The 17,447-nt window shown below is 41.1% G+C and overlaps 2 protein-coding genes across 3 annotated transcripts in view; both read right to left on the bottom strand.

The window, feature by feature from the left end:
* Positions 1-153: 153 nt before the first annotated feature.
* Positions 154-10,176, bottom strand: LOC310962574 (uncharacterized protein; the record flags this gene model as incomplete). The annotated part of the gene is made up of 2 exons (XM_083935078.1): positions 154-3,721; positions 8,895-10,176. 2 exons carry the CDS (start codon positions 10,174-10,176, stop codon positions 1,914-1,916), a joined length of 3,090 nt encoding a protein of 1,029 aa, XP_083791204.1. The 3' UTR covers positions 154-1,913.
* Positions 10,177-13,914: 3,738 nt separating this feature from the next.
* Positions 13,915-17,447, bottom strand: part of LOC310963032 (ninjurin-2-like) — a 32,321-nt gene continuing 28,788 nt past the window's right edge. Inside the window, exons 2-5 of one of the 2 annotated variants that reach the window (XM_083935668.1) lie at positions 16,863-16,999; positions 16,570-16,649; positions 16,079-16,242; positions 14,269-14,408 (exon numbers count right to left, since the gene is read on the bottom strand). In XM_083935668.1, coding sequence (XP_083791794.1) covers positions 16,088-16,242; positions 16,570-16,649; positions 16,863-16,999 — 372 coding nt within the window. In that variant the 3' untranslated portion in view covers positions 14,269-14,408; positions 16,079-16,087. Of the gene's footprint in view, positions 14,409-16,078; positions 16,243-16,569; positions 16,650-16,862; positions 17,000-17,447 lie in introns of both variants that reach the window. The other variant, XM_083935667.1, reaches the window with a different exon arrangement.

Below are 17,447 nucleotides of genomic sequence, written 5' to 3'. Positions count from 1 at the left end.
GTCTTTTTCTGTTTTAAAACCCAACCTAACTTAATGTATTCTAAGGAAACAGAATAAATATAGATCTGAGAAGCTAGTCTTTAAGAAATGTAATTTTATTGAGCAGTATTTTACATAGCATATGCATAGCACAAACATAAACACTTGGTCTTGAAGCTTATTTATCAAATGGCCTTCAAAAAAAGATTGAATAGGAAAAGGTGGAATGAGTGCAATGTGCACCCCTCAAAACATAAAAGGACACACATTATTTGCTTACAATAGTATAGTAAAATTCAAAGAAGTCACGCAAGTTTTTTGATGGCATAAGGTAAGTATAAGTAGGTGTTCATTAATCTAAATCACACATTTGGTGCACCACCAAAGGCTATGCAAACCTACCCTTCAGCCCAAGGTTAAACCTAATAAGGCTGCAACCATGACTATTTTCATTATGGATTAATCTGTTGATTATCTTCTCGGTCTGGTCTGTAAAATGAAAGACCATCACACATTCATTACACCCAAATTAACATAATTAACTAGCTTGTTTTTTGCAACCATCAGTTCAAACCAAAATATGTTTAGTTTGCCATCATATAAGCCTGAAAAAAGGGCAAATTTCACACTTGAGAGGCTACAAGCAGAGGATATTTGGCATTTTTACATTAAAAAAAAATCCAGTTGGATTTTGCAGTATGGAGGCAAGCACGCTTTTGTGGCTTTTCTGACCCACAATCCTTTGTGCAGCATATATGAGCAAGAGGGTAAAAGTTCAAGGTGCGATGCTGTGAATAAGTAGTATGTCCCAAAAGTATGCATACTGCCTGCAACAGTGTGTACTTTGTGTGGAGTAAAAAGAAAAAGTATGTAATTAAGAGCTCAGCCCAGGTTCCTGTGACAGACTAGAATACGGGTTAAACAATGGTGCCACCTCCTGGTCAAATGCAGGTATTGCAATATGTATGTAGATCATGCACAAGGATCTACTTTCCACCTTTCTCCTCGATTTTAAATCCTAATCTTACCCGCTTTGTTCAGATCATCAGATTTGTTTTCACAATATAGCTGAAAAACGAAAAAGCTTATAATTAAATCAAAGAAAATAAAGACCTAAATATATTACACTGAGTTGTATTATGCTTTTGAAACTACCTTTATTAGATAGGATTAGATTCAACTTTATTGCCATTGTTCAGTACATTTACTAAAATGCTACTAGTAGAGATTATAAAGTGTCTCTAATGTGTAAACAGGTCTCTGCTGCAAGAAATATACTGTAGTGTATGTGTATTCTAATAATGTAAAAAAAACAGCTGAAATCTGAAATGAGGAAATCACTAAAATTACTAGGGCTGTCCCTGAATATTCATTACTAATTAACCGCGAAAAAACAGATATTCATTGCCGGTGTTTTGGGGGCTCCTAGCTCTGTGCGACATAGACAGAGTTTATCTTTATTAAAGCGCCTGGAAAAAACACCAGTCTACTACAGTATAAGCATGCAGACCTCTACACACAGATTGGCCAGGCTGTATTGTTTCGGTGGAATTCATAAATTAGCGGCTAATTATTGGTAACTGCTCCAAACACCACGGTTAGTTTCAGCCTGCATGTACGTCTTTTAAGCCCACATTGTTGAAAAAGAGCAGCTATTATTGGTAGCAGAACAACAAGATAGCGTCGTTCCTGCAGCGGCTCTCGATTGCGCACATAGCAACTGAACGTGAGGAGAGGAAAAGACAAAATCCATCGTGAAACAGTCACAATCTCACACTGAGATGGAAAGTAACTACTGTGCTGCAAAGCGTGTCTTTATTAAATGACCACCTACCTACCTACCAAATTAACAAATATCTGGTTTTTCGAATATTCTGGTCCAGCCCTACATGTTACACATCAACTTCCCCTGATGTATGCCACATGCACATACCTTACATTGTGCGGGTTACAGGAGTAATTTCCAGCATGCTGTCATTATCATCATCCAAGATACCAAAAATAGGGTAGAGCTTTGGTCTGTTACTTGGGTATGTACCAGCCAAAGAATACAGAAAAGATTTCAGTGCTGCTGGGGACTCAATGAAGTCACATTGTGTGTAGGAGTAGATCAGAGCCCTAGTGTCCACATCATAGAAGGAGACCTCTCCCTTCTCGTAATCAACAAACACACCAACTTTCTGGTGCCTTTGGCCTAGGAACCAGGCAGGAGAGCTGTAAGTATAAATTAGATTGTAGTTTCCACGAGGTGAGCAGGCTACCCCATCAGAGTGGTATAAAAATAACTCCACGTTAACGTACTTGACCACTCCCAACACCCAACTTTTACACCCACTAACCCGAACCTCATAATAGAACCTGCCTGAGGAGAATCCCTCTTTCCCAAGGATGAAGGGTTGATGTTCAAATCTTCTCACAAATAAAGACGGTGGAGATGCTGCGCCTCTAACAAATCGCACTTGTTTCCCGTCCTCAGACACCGTGAGTTTGGGGTTGGCTGTGTAGACGTCCAGAGTCAGATCCACCGCATCAAACTGCTGGATCATCGTCAGCTTGTCCTGAGGTGGGGTCCAAACTTCTTTAACAAACACGTCTCTCGTCGGTTCTTCGGCTGCATGAGGCTGTTCACTGGCCTCACATCCATCAGATAACCTGACCTCATGAATAAGCGCCTCCATCTCATCACTGAGGGTCTTTTCCATGTGAGCCACTGCTTTTTTCACCATCCCCACGTAACTCTGCTGTCTGATGTCAGAGATGTCTTGCGTATATGGAAGGGAGAATAAATCCTCATCGTGTGCAGTCAAGTACATAACAGGACGGTATGGCCAGTTCTGCAGGATGCCAAGGTGGTCGTCTGTTTGGATAAGCTGCTCCGTTTCGGATCTTATTCTCTTCGACTCAGCAATGTCTTGCTCCAGCTGTGTCACGCGGTCTTCAGCCTGCTTCAGTGCTGCTTTCTGATTCTCCTGGATCACCTTAATCAGCTCAGCATGGCTTCTCTGCAGAGAGACCACCAGAGCTTTGAAAATCCCAGCAATGTTTGCTATCTCTTTCTCTGACTCTTTCTGCCTCTTTTCAACCATCTGTTTGATTTCACTTATACGCCTGGATTTAGTGTTTTCAATCATTTTTATCTCTGATGTCACATACTCCAGCTGTGCTTTCCTCTCTCTGAACGCCTTCTCTAATGGGACAGCTTCATGTGTTGCATGATTGTCTTTCAAGCACATGAAACAAACACACTTCTGGTCTTCATGACAGAAGAACTCCAACATCTTGTCGTGCTTCTTACACACCCTGTCCTCTAGGTTTGACACAGGGTCGATCAGTCGGTGCTTCTTAAGTGATGTGACTCTCTGATGAGGCTCCAGGTGAGGCTGACAGTACGAGGCCAAACACACCTGGCATGTCTTCTGGGCCTTGAGCTTCGGCCCAAGGCAGATGTCACAGGGCACCTCCCCTGGTTTGGCAGGGATATCGCCTTCCCCCCTCACCCTCATGTTGTTGAAATGATCCACCATATCTCTGAACTCTGTGTTGACCCGAAGTTGTGGTCTCTTGCGGAACTTCTTCTTACAGAGGGGACACTGTGCCGGGCCACTGCTGGCCCAGTACCCCGTGATACAAGTCTTGCAGTAGTTGTGTCCACATGGAGTGGAGACAGGCTCGTTGAACACATCCAGACAGATTGAACACTGGAGCTGTTCCTCACACGGGAAGCACCTGGCTGAGGCCATGTCTACACGAGAGGAAAGGATTTGATCATTAGGAATTACAATTTCAAAAGTAGATGACTTACATTTTTGAGTCCCGTTTCCCTCCCTAGGAGGTCCAGTGGTAATTGATTTATGGTTTTTAAACTTCTTAACACGTAGCTTATACACTAGCCTCCAACACAAAATGCAGCTCTGAACATGAAAGCAACAGAAAATGCAGAGGATTTCTACGCTCAGATTATGTAAAACACTAATAAATATTTCACCAGGGTTCTATGGTTTGACACAATAAACAAATCAATGATTGGATGTGCCAGATTTTTCTTCAAGTAGTCCTTACTAGGACCAAGAAAGTGGATCACTCTGAAGTCTTTACGCTGGCTTCTTGTCTGTCGAAAAAAATTATTTTCAAAATACTTCTCTTCATCAGGATTTTCTTTCAATTGGCTCTTTAATTAAACTTTTAAAATGTTTTTAAATAACCTTGTATGGTTTTATGTAAATCACTTTGAACTGTTGATTATTTGTTCAATATAAATAAACCTGACTTAGCTGGTCTAAACCTCCTCCAGAGTTGCCACTTGCCAGCAGGCAATGCAGGCAACTGCTTCCTAGACAAATAACCAGGTCCAGTTCATTTTGACTGAAATTGCTTTGAGGAGGCAACTGCTTGGGCCCCAGGCCAGTAGGGGCCCTGGAGGAATGACAAACTTTAAACTACAGCAGTGACAATGCGCAAAGTTTGCGATTACAGTAGGAGAAGTGACCTCCCTTCCTGACTACACCCAAGTTTTTCATTGTTCTTGTTTTATTGTTCAGTTTCCCCCATTTTTACTGTTCTTCCTATTAATATTTCTGAATTCCACATCTTTTAATGTTAATGTTCATATTTTGAAAATAACTACATTTGAACATAACTAAATGTGCACTTTTTAAAAACAATTTACAATTCACATTTTTTTTGTTAGTGTCAGATTATTAAGAACATAATGGCGATGAACGCTGATTAGAGGGGCCCCCTGAGAATTTTTGGCCTTGGACCCCAACAGACTCTAGAATCGACACTGCACCCTTCTTAAAACTACAGTTTTTTGTTTCACAGCTTCCAAACTGGATGACAGAGCCAGGAAAAGATTGATCAGGGAAGCAAACAAGAGGCCCATGGTGACGTTGAAGGAGTTACAAGTCTTAATGACAGAGATTGGTCGAGCTGTGCATATGACAACAATTTCACAAGTTCTACATGTATGGCAGGGTGGCAAGAAAGAAGCCTCTTCTGTGTCACACTGAGTCTCTTAAAAAAAAAAACATACTGAAGATTCTGATGCCATGTGGCAAAAGGCGATATGGTCAGATAAGACCAAAATTGAACTTTTTGGGCTGAACTCCAAGCTCTATGTTTGGCAGAAGCCAAACACAGCACATCACCCAAAACACACCATCCCTACAGTGAAGCCTGGTGGTGGCAGCGTTATGTTGTGGGCTTGTTTTTCTTCAGCAGGGACTGGGCAGTTGGTCAGGATTGAAGGGGAAACGGATGCTGCCAGGTACACCTAAATTGTTGAGAAAAACCTGCAGCCCTCTGTCAGACACTTGGCATGTGGTTCACCTTCCAGCATGACAAGGACCCAAAACCCCCCCATAAAAACAACACAGTGGCTAAAGGACAGACAGGTGAATGTCCTAGAGAGGCCCAGTCAGAGCCCTGACCTGAATCCTACAGAACATCTGTGGATGGACCTGAAGAGTGCAGTCCATCGCCGCTCACCACAGAATTGGACTGAACTTTGAATTTTTATAGACACTGTAAGTGCGTGTTATCGTATCAACTCCAATGTACAATGAACATTTCCTCACTAACAGTCAAACTCACTATTGTAGTCACAGGAGTACGACCAACAGCTCCACTAAAGGCTGAGCAATGTGTCTCAGTGTGCTCATAACATATTGACCTATAATAACATCACGATGTAGGAGTTGGGTAATCTTTCAAGGCCGATGAAAAGAGCAAAACGAGGAGTTCCCTGTGGAAAATAACCAACTGAAATGGGTGTAGCAAATTAGCACTTCATGACGATGCAGTACTTCACTGCAATGGTTCGGGAGAAACCTGTCGTGCTATTACAAAAGGGAAGAAGTGCATACGGCATAAATACACGTCTGGTTATAGCCTAGGCCTGCATAACACCTCCAGTTTAATAGGCAAAACAAAGGCTTTTGCGAATGGCGTCGCACGCGCAGTGAGTATAATCAGTGACACCTGCGGAAAACAACATTTGAGCTCAACGTCGCACCCGTTATATGCACGTAAAATTAAAATTAGCGGTGTTTTGTTGCTGTAGTTTAACTCAAAATATCAGAGGACATGAATCTTACCTACCAAGAAGTCGTGTTGTCTGTTGAAACTGACTGTCACGCAAGGGGGAGGGTCACTTTGGCTCTTAACTTTCGTTTCTGATGAAACGGTAGTTACAGATGGTAACTCCAGTACTATGAGCACGTGCTACGCCCACTGACAGGCTATTGGCCGAGGCTCATAGCTCTGCTCTACAGAGCCATGCACACTAGTATAGCTTTCAAAAGCAAATGTGTCAACCTTTATGGTATTAATTGATACTGATACACAAATACTAGCTCAGTCCATAGGTGACTTGGATGGGAACCGTAGGGTCACTGGTTCAAGTCCCGGTGCAGACCATGTATGGAGCGTGGACTGGTGGCTGGGGAGGTGCCAGTTCATCTCCTGGGCACTGCCGAGGTGCTGTTGAGCAAGGCACCGAACCCCCAACTGCTCGGGGCGCCGGTCACTGGCAGCCCCCTCACTCTAACATCTCTCCTTAATTGCATGTATAGGTCCTGTTTGTGCATGTGTGTATTTCAGGCCTGTGTGTGTGTGTGTAACACGATTAATAATAAGAGTGAATAAATTAAATTTCCCCGTTGCGGGATCAATTAAGTAATTCTTCTTCTTCTTCTAACATCCCTCCATTGGTTGCATGTATAGGTCCTGTTTGTGCATGTGTGTATTTCAGGCCTGTGTGTGTGTAATACGATTAATAATAAGAGTGAATAAATTAAATTTCCCCGTTGCGGGATCAATTAAGTAATTCTTCTTCTTCTTCTTCTTCTAACATCCCTCCATTGGTTGCATGTATATAGGTCCTGTCTGTGCATGAGTGTGTATCTCAGGCCTGTGTGTGTGTGTGTGTGTGTGTGTAAAATGAAAAATAATAGAGTGACTAATAAAGGAATTCTTCTAAAAGAGGGGTTCAAACTACACTTTCTGACTTCTAGTTTGGACCGATCGCACTTAATTTTGTGCCAGTAGAAGCTGTAGGATTGATGTGGTTCAATAAAACACTGAGCACATGTTGAAAAGTCACTGTCTTGAGTCATTTCTAACCACACACCTGTATCACACTCAGGTATGTTTCAGTTGTAGTCATGTGAAGTTCTGAAAAATCCATGGAAACTTTTACGTGGGGCTCTTAATGTATTGTCATTGCACAGAAAGACAAAAAGGGCCCCTTTTCTAAGAGACACTGCCCATGAACAAGACACTTGAAACCAGGGGTGCAGTCCTGCAGGAACGCACACTAAAGTACTTTGTGTGAACGTACTCATGACTCCACTGGTGTGTAAAGGCCTTTATACAGTTGACTCATATTAGGTCTATGTAGACCTGTCACGGTAGCTTACACAACCTTAGAAAAGCTGCACCATTTTGATAATGCACGTCAGTCATATGTGTGCTCAGGTGGTAAAAAATATAGTACTACACCCCTGCTTGACACCCTAACACAAATGAGTCAATGTAAGATCAGAGAAGCTTAATTTTACAAAACTGACTTTTATTAAGCAATACGCGGCATAATACATATCCAACACCTGTTTTTGAAGCTTATTTATCAGATGTGTTTGGCCAAGATATGCCAGATATCTTGGCCTTCAAAAGAAGCTTGCATCAAAAACAGTGAAATGTGAACACACAAGATCAGAACATGAAAGGATACAGTATCATATGTTCACAAACGTATACACAAATTCAAAGACTCACTTTAAGATTCACTTTAAGTAGCTTGTTTTGTCCACCCAACAGTTCATGACAAAATATATTTAGTTTACTATCATATAAGCCTTAGAAAAACAGGCAAATACACACATTTGAGAAGCTAGAAAGATATTTTCTGTATTAAATAGTGGCGTTAAGGGTTGATCTATGATACAAATGATTATAAAGTTGAACTGTCTGTAGATTGTCACCTTCAAAAATACATGTTTAAGGGTTCTTATCCTGCCATGTCCATTCCTTGTTTACACATACAGTAGCATTTCTGAAAAACACAGAACACTGGTTAAACAATGCCATCTTCTGGTCAAATGCAGGAGTATAACTGATTTTCTCAATTTGGAATGAGCCTCATCACTCAATGCTTGTCATCTTGGTTGTCTGCACTGCAAATGTATTGGTTATTCTGTACACACATCATCAATTGCATGTCTTTACATCCTGGGAGAGGGATCCCTCATTTGCTCCTTCTTTAGAAATATACTGTGATTCCAATAACGTATGCTCACTCACACAAAACAGCTGACAGCTGAAAGGAAAAAACTTTTCGGTACATGTTACACATTCATCTCATCCGGTGCATGTGGCTCTTTAAGATGTTCAAGCTACAGGAGTGATTTTGAGCACGTTGTCATAACCATTTTCAAGGATACCAAAAATAGGGTAGAGCTTTGGTCTGCTACTTAAGAATGTGCCGATCATGGAATAGTGAAAATCTTTTGGTGCTGCTAGGGTATCCATGAAGGCACATTGTGTGTAGGAGTAGATCAGAGCCCTGGCTTCCACATCATAAAAGGACACCTCTCCCTTCTCATAATCAACAAACACACCAACTGTCTGGTGTCTTTGCCCAGCGTATGGGGAAGCAGAGCTAAAACTAGGAGCTAAATATTCCTCCTGGGACGGAGATATTGAATTGTGGACTGAAAAGGTCCAGCCTCCGTTGTCAGGGGTAGGAAAAGATAGCTCCCTGTTAAAGTGCTCTTTGACCACTCCTAATAGCCAGCCTTTACTCCCACTGACCTGAACTTCATAGTAGAACCTCCCTGAGCAAAAACCCTCTTTCCCAAGGATGAAGGGTTGACGTAGAAAATTTTTCCCCTTAAAAGCAACAAGAGGACGTGCACATTCACTAAATCGCACTTGTTTCCCATCTCTGGACACCGTGAGTTTGGGGTTGGCTGTGTAGACGTCCAGAGTCACATCCACCGCATCGTACTGCTGGATCACCGCCAGCTTGTCCTGAGGTGGGGTCCAAACTTCTTTAACAAACACATCTCTCGGTGGTTCTTCGGCTGCATGAGGCTGTTCACTGGCCTCACATCCATCAGATAACCTGACCTCATGAATAAGCGCCTCCATCTCATCACTGAGGGTCTTTTCCATGTGAGCCACTGCTTTTTTCACCATCCCCACGTAACTCTGCTGTCTGATGTCAGAGATGTCTTGCGTATATGGAAGGGACAATAGATCCTCATCATGTGCAGTCAAGTACGGCCAGTTCTGCAGGATGCCAAGGTGGTCGTCTGTTTGGATAAACTGCTCCATTTCAGATCTTATTCTCTTCGATTCAGCAATGTCTTGCTCCAGCTGTGTCACGCGGTCTTTAGCCTGCTTCAGTGCTGCTTTCTGATTCTCCTTAATCACCTTAATCAGCTCAGCCTGGCTTCTCTGCAGAGAGACCACCAGAGCTTTGAGAATCCAAGCAATGTTTGCTATCTCTTTCTTTGATTTTTTCTTGCTCTTTTCAACCTTCTGTTTGATTTCACTTATACGCCTGGATTTAGTGTTTTCAATCATTTTTATCTCTGATGTCACATACTCCAGCTGTGCTTTCCTCTCTCTGAACGCCTTCTCTAACGGGACAGCTTCATGTGTTGCATGATTGTCTTTCAAGCACATGAAACAAACACACGTCTGGTCTTCATGACAGAAGAGCTCCAACATCTTGTCGTGCTTCTTACACACCCTGTCCTCTAGGTTTGACACAGGGTCGATCAGTCGGTGCTTCTTAAGGGATGTGACTCTCTGATGAGGCTCCAAGTGAGGCTGGCAGTACGAGGCCAAACACACCAGGCATGTCTTCTGGGCCTTGAGCTTCGGCCCAAGGCAGATGTCACAGGGCACCTCCCCTGGTTTGGCAGGGATGTCGTCTTCCCCCCTCACCCTCATGTTGTTGAAATGCATCACCATATCTCTGAACTCTGTGTTGACTTGAAGTTGTGGTCTTTTGCGGAACTTCTTCTTACAGAGGGGACAATGTGCTGGGCCACTGCTGGCCCAGTACCCCGTGATACAAGTCTTGCAGAAGTTGTGTCCACACGGAGTGGAGACAGGCTCAGTGAACACATCCAGACAGATTGAACACTGGAGATGTTCTTCACACGAGAGGCAGCTAGCTGAGGCCATGTCTACACGAGAGGAAAGGATTTGATAATTAGGAATTACAATTTCAAAACTAGATGACTTACATTTTTGACTCCCATTTCCCTCCCTAGCAAGTCCAGTGGTACTTGTTTTTTGGTTTTCTAACTCCTTAACCCCTTCCTTTAGTAGCTAATGGCAGTCATTTTCTGATTAGTTTATTGAACTCTAACATACCACTTTCTGGCAACTTTTCGTAGTTATTGGGAAAGCAATGAGCTTCACTCAAGAACACTTTTTATAATTTTAGGTTGAATTTTATGACATTCAATCATTTAATATTAGACAGTAGAGACGTGGCAACAATGCATTATAAGCACAATCATTAAACAATATAATGCAATAAAAAAGCCAATACAACTTCTTTATTAATGTTAATAATCATGCATGAGAACGCATAACAATATTTATATAGTATTATAAGCGTCACCCATCATGTTTAAACACAGTTACCACTTTATCAATGTCTTCTGGATGCTTATACTGCATTTTAGACATGACCTTAATAGAAAGTGTTACCTAGTTAATCTTACAGGCTGCGACCATTTTCACTGATATAGTTAATAGATATAATAAGAGTAATACATGGGGGATTTCCTATGGAATATCCCCAACTGAAATGCCTGTAGTCTATCAGATTTGGCACTTTATGACGATAAAGATCTTTTGTAAACATTATGAGTATCAATGGGTGAATTATTCCTCTTACAATGACGAAAGAGAGTACAGACTAGTTATAGTCATACTAACACTTGAGTAAAAACAAAAGCCTTGGGAATTATAACATAGGCTGATACCCCTCTGAAACATTTGTGACATCCAACCACTGTCAAACACAGCCCTGATGGTTTAGCATTGGGATCTGCGTAGCCTACAGTAACCTCATTGTGATAGTTTTCATCTGGACACGGGCTGTTCGAGTCTATGAAAGTGTATTTAAGGCGATTTCTATTCCCCTTCTATTATTACAGAGAACCAGGTAATGTATATTTCAATAAAGTCGATAAACGAATCAGAACACTTGAACGTTACCTGCTGCTGTGTCTGTGCCTTCTGCGCAAACGGACGGTCAAAGTTCGCTTTTAGGCGTGCAGTTTAATTTCTCTGGGATGAAACATGACCTCTACCCTTTTTCCTCTTTCTCATAAAAGTTACTAAATAGCTACACTTACATTCTGTAACAACAAACAGCAGACAATACCACTGCCAGCTTCAAACTTTTTGTGATGTACCAGGTGCTGTAAATTACGGAAGCCCAAAGGGGGTCAGACATTGCACGCATTTGATGTCCTCTGTTTTTCCGCGATTAACGAGATCATTTTGATCCGTTTTCTCGCGATAACGAGGTCATTTTGATCCGTTTTCTCGTTTTAACAAGATAATTCATTTGATAGAAAATGAATCACATTAAAAAGATGTGAAAAAATGAACGAAGCGTGATAGGCTGTATATTTTTGTGCACATTGTAAAACTCCTCCCGTTATTGGTATTTACGTTGTTGTAATATAATATTGTTAACAATTAAGTTTATTTAAAAAAATCTGTAGTAAAAGAGGACATCAGGCTCACTCACGCCTCTGATAAAGCTGAAGCCTTGCCAACGTCTTCTTAGATGACGCACACTAATGTGGACATTATCTGCATAAAAAGGCAGAAAGTTATTTCAGCCTGTCATTGATTGAAGAGATACGTGATGGTGATCGATACTCTCCTGCTCCTCTGATATTGCTACACTGATTCTCCAAGTTTGAAACCGTTATCACAGGAAAACAGATCAAAATGATCTCTTTATCACGGGAAAACAGAGGAAATAAAATGTATGTGATGTATGACCTTTTAGGGCTTCCGTAATAAATGAAGAACACACCTTGAACAATTATACTTTTTGAAAAACACCAGAAATACAAGTTTAATTCTGCAACTTTACAGTCCTGAAAATGCTTTAACTCATGATGCCCCTTTGAAGGTAGGACATCCTCTACAATGTGGGCACAAATAATATAGTTTTCCTCCTAGAACAGCTACTTACATCATGCCTTTTTTTTTCAAAACAGGCAAAACACGGGCATGTCCTTACTAAAGCTTGTTTAGAGGTTACATCAAAACTGAATCTTGCTGCTGTTTCCTATTAATTTGGACCAACTGTATTTTGCCGGGTGCACATTTACCCTCCTCACCCCTCCATATGAACCATTAATATGAACTCTATTGATGGTTTAATCAAGACTTTGGAGGAAAAACCAGCACTGACCAGCTTCCAAAGATCTTTGTCCTTCAAGGGATCTGACTGTGATTTGCCTTAATGTGGGAAATGACACCAAAAACGTATATGAGAGGGCAGAGACAAGTGCAAATCAAGGGTGTATATGCTAGAAAACTGACATAATTTACAGTTTTGAATATCTGATTACTCTCCCTACTTCTTCTGTTACTATTTGTTGTAAAGTTAGCTAACATGAAGTCATCAGCACACCTTAAAACTCATCTACCAAAATAAAGTAGATGGGCAGTTTGGGCTAGAGACCTTAGATAAAAGAAACTTTCATTTCAGAACAATGTTGTAGCCTAATAATGATGCATGCTCCTTTGTAATTCATGTTTTATTTGTTGATTTTGTTTGATGAAGTGATCACCTGTTGATGAGGGATACACAGATGCCACCACTAAGTGTTCATATTACATTTTATTATGGCTTTCAAAGGTGAGTGTTTTACCCTTAATGGAATGAATGTACAAAAAAAGTAAGTACATTTTACAGTATTTTATTATTATTATTATAATTATTATTATTAAGCTATGAAGTTAAGTCATCACAAATGAAATAAGACATAGGACATTTACAAAAGGTTACTGTTAAAAGATAGATATCAAAATAAGGTACAAAAGGAAGGTCAAAAGTACACTGTATGTTTAGGCATGGTACTGTGTGTGTGTGTGTGTGTGTGTGTGTGTGTGTGTGTGTGTGTGTGTGTGTGTGTGTGTGTGTGTGTGTGTGTGTGTGTGTGTGTGTGTGTGTGTGTGCATATTAGTGAATGCGCATCATGAGCCATGGGAAGTGTCCAGTGCGCTGCATGCCGAAGGTGCTGATGAAGAAGTTGAGGACCGTGGTGATGAAGACTATGATAGTTGTTACATTGTTCAGGTAATCCAGACGTCTCTGCAGGTCGGAGTTATTCAGGTCCCGACGGCCTGTGCCACACACACACACACACACACACACACACGCACACAAGCACGCATACACGCACACACAAACACATACACAGTAGGGAAAGAATGGGTTCAAACTACACATGGTTCTGACACACTGAGAGACTTCTTGTTTAGCCTGGATGCACTGTATTTTGATTACTTCAAAACAAATGGACAAACTAAAGGGCCGCTTTACTTCTGTCCTTCAAACACTTCATTCGCTTGTTATATTATTTGTCACTTCGCAATCACTACTTTCACTCCAACTGACCATTAACATACACCAATCAACAAATCTTCTGTAAAAAACAAGCATCACATAGGCTTCCGTTAAATCACTACATTTATTCAGCTTTCTAGAGGAGAAGGTTGTGTAAGCACATACAATATTAAAGGGATGTCGGTTATTCATATTACAGTACTGTGGATTTTGTCTGGTATTGAACCTCAAAGTAATTTTCTATGTTAAACAAGTCTTCAACATAAATTATATAAAACATCTTTTTCCCTTTAGCCAACAAGGGGTGGAAAACATTTTGAAATACATATAATGGAACACATACACACTTGTTGCACAAGCATTATTGCAGCAAATAAAATAATGCATATTTACATACAGATTCAGTTGGTTAAAGTGAAAATATATTTAGTTGGATTACATTGAGAAGGAATGTTAAAGCCTGAATAATAGATAATATGATGTTTGAACATATACAGAATTGTTTGTCTCAACTTTGATGGTGGGTGTGCGAGTGTGTGTGTGTGTGTGTGTGTGTGTGTGTGCATGTGTGTGCATGCATGCATGTTGCAGCAGTGTATAAATGTGTTTTGATATGTGGTTGTGTGTGTGTGTGTGTGTCAGAAGTGGAGTCGAGCCAGCAGCCAGCGGAAGAAGCCGGTCCTCTTGGATCCAAAGAAGCTGACAAAGAAGTTAACAACCGTGGTGGCAAAGATGACGCCTGTAGCGAGGTTGTTCAGGTAGTCGAGTCGTTTCTGATTGGAAACCACGTTCAGGTCCCTGCGGGCTACAAAAAAAAACACACACACACACACACACACAGACACACAAACACACAATTTCAAACATTTCAAACACACCCACCCACAAACACACATACATTTGAAGCATGCATATTCACAGTCACAATTACCCCATACAATCATACAATAATACATCCATACAAACAACACTATACCTCAGTCACACACCCTGCAGCCTCTGTCAAGTTTATGCAACGGTTTGACCCTCACTCAATAATGATTTACTGTAATAATACACTGGAGCCAAGAACCCACAGCAAGCAACGTATGCTGCTTACTGGCAGACTTATACGCTTGTTCACTCTAATAAAATATGGACATAGTGTCTGTAGAGCTGAAGGCAGGTCAAGCTACTTGTGTGAGACACCTGTCAATCACAGCAAACTATCTTATTTAATGCAGCACATATAAAGTCAATCTAAAGACAGGTGGACACAAACATAATAATTTGCTCTAGGTAGTGCAAACTGAAGTGAAGCAACATTCTCGTGGGTTGAAAATGTTGAGCAAAACAATTATCAGGAAGAGTCTGTTTTCTCATTTACTTCAATACAACTGGAGTTTTCATGAATACTGTATCTAACTGCCAATCAGGGGTCAGCCTCTTAAAGGAATAATTAAAAACGTTTCGGACTGCTATATGCTTTCTTGCCAAGAGTTAGATGAGAAGACTGGTACCACTCTCATATCTGTAAGATAAAACTGAAGCTGGAGCCAACAGACGATTAGCTTATCTCCAACAATGGAAAATCTCCTTAATCTATTTTGGTTAGTGAGCTCTAGAGATGCTTATAGGTCGACTCGGTTACCTTTAAACAGAGCCAGACTAGCTGTTTAACCCTGTTTCATGTCTTTATGCTATGCTAAGCTGAGCGAAGCTAACCGGCTGCTAGAGGTAGAAGTTTGCTTCCACATTTGACCTTAAGGCTAAAAGCTGAAGCAAACTCCCAGTGTGAATGTGTGTATGTTTATGTGTAAACTTGTGTCACACTACAGTAACTCAATGATTAAAGCTGCTTCCGTATGTGTAAGATCTCAAACATGTGATTCGGCGACCTGGTGGTTGGATCAAGAATGATGCAAACAGCAGTGCATGTTTTGCATATGAATGTACGTACAGTGTGCAAATGTGTCTGCTGTGGGCGTTTCATAGAATGAAACGCTGAAACAGCCATCTCAGGAAGCAGCTGCGTTGTGTGCCGAAGGCGGCTTTGATGATGTTGACGATGAGGGTGAGGAATATGATGCCGGTAGTCAGATTGTTCAAGAAGTTTAACAACCGCTGACAAGAGGGGAGGAGGGTCAACTCACAACGAGCTGCATCACACGCACGTATATGCATTCATTTCACACACAGACAACAAGAATACACAGACACATACACACACACACACACACACACACACACACACACAAACACACACACACACACATCTGGTTGGTCCCTTGGCCCCGTTCATTCATTCTGAATAAAGACATCAAAATACAATAACACTATAGTTAATTAGTACTTTAAGTAGAACAATAAGTTTGCATGTGTGTGTGTGTGTGTGTGTGTGTGTGTGTGTGTGTGTGTGTGTGTGTGTGTGTGTGTGTGTGTGTGTGTTGTAGAGTAGTCCTGTGTGTAGTCCACCGCATATCAATAACTCCCTACATCGGAAATTCAAAAATGCATCCTGGCAAAGAGGCCGGTGCGCTCCATCCCGAAGACGGAGATGAAGATGTTAGAGACGAAGATGAGGAAGATGATGATGGTTGTGATGTTGTTCAAGCTGTCCAGGCGCTTCTGGTTGGCCTCTTCGTTGATGTCTCGCCGAGCTGCAACAAGCGCACACATGTACACACACACACCAAAAATAACAAAACAAAAATAACAAACTACACAAAAGGGGCAAAGAAGTATTCAAATACATATGTGTATTACTTTTATATTCATAGTTTCATGTTGCATAAAGAATATTTGGGTGATTTCAATTGTTTTCTGCCAAAATAGACAAGAGACAGGACTTTAACCTGTGCTGCCTATATTTAACACTAAATCAATGTGTCAGCGTATTAGTTTGTTAATATGATTGGTTAAAAACATAAAGGATGGATTTTTGAAGCCTTTTAAGCCGAACTAATGCTGGAATGTGATTGACTCACCAATGATGATGATCAGGACTCCGGCCACTATCTGGAGAGCCAGGGAGAAGGAAATGAGTGTCAGGACAGCAGCGTAGTACCTGAGGAGGAGGAGGAGGAGGAGGAGGAGGAGGAGGAGAAGGAGGAGAGCGAGAGACAAGTTTAAAAAAGAAAAAATTCTGTTTGAGGCAATGGTAAATGTGATAATTCATTGATAAATTCCTTGACCAAAAAGCCCTTTCTACTTCTAACTGAATTTGCGGTGAAATCTTGCAGTTTATTGTGTGACCTATCTGTGCTTGTGTCTACTGTACCTGTATCCAGCTCCCTGTTCGATGACAGTCTTCATGTGTGTGATGTTAGCCAGGAACAGAGCGATGTCCAGCATTCCCTCAGCTGCTGTCTTCTTGGTGGCATACAGGTTCATGTTCAGATTAGAGGGTGAACCTCCCTGAAAGAGAGAAAGAGACACAAATTTCAGATTACATTAAATTATCCTTCCTTTCCTATAGAGTATATCCATGCTATCAACTAACTCAGTTTAACGTCCATCCTGACAGTATGAAGATTTGTGTATCTACATGTATTTTGCCTTTCTTAAAGATAATGAGACTAATTATGTGATAATAATTTCATGTCCTTCCCAGAGACTGGGTCGCGACCCATATGTGGGTCGCAGGATATTGCATTTTGATTAGCAAATACATTGGTAGTTTAGTCCTTATTTCAGATGGTGTGGTGGGTGATAAATACACAGCAATGGTTATTGTACATACAATGAACACTTTCCCTTCTTGATTTATTGATTGTGCATTTTAACCGGAATTCAACTGGGCTATTGGATAAATGAGAGCCCAAACGCAAAACACATGCATAAAACAAAGTTATGATCTATCAAA

Source organism: Echiichthys vipera (assembly GCF_963691815.1).
Source record: "Echiichthys vipera genome assembly, chromosome: 20".
Lineage (NCBI taxonomy): Eukaryota > Metazoa > Chordata > Actinopteri > Perciformes > Trachinidae > Echiichthys > Echiichthys vipera.
Note: the sequence above shows the minus strand (reverse complement) of the source record. Positions and strands in the feature narration are given on the sequence as shown.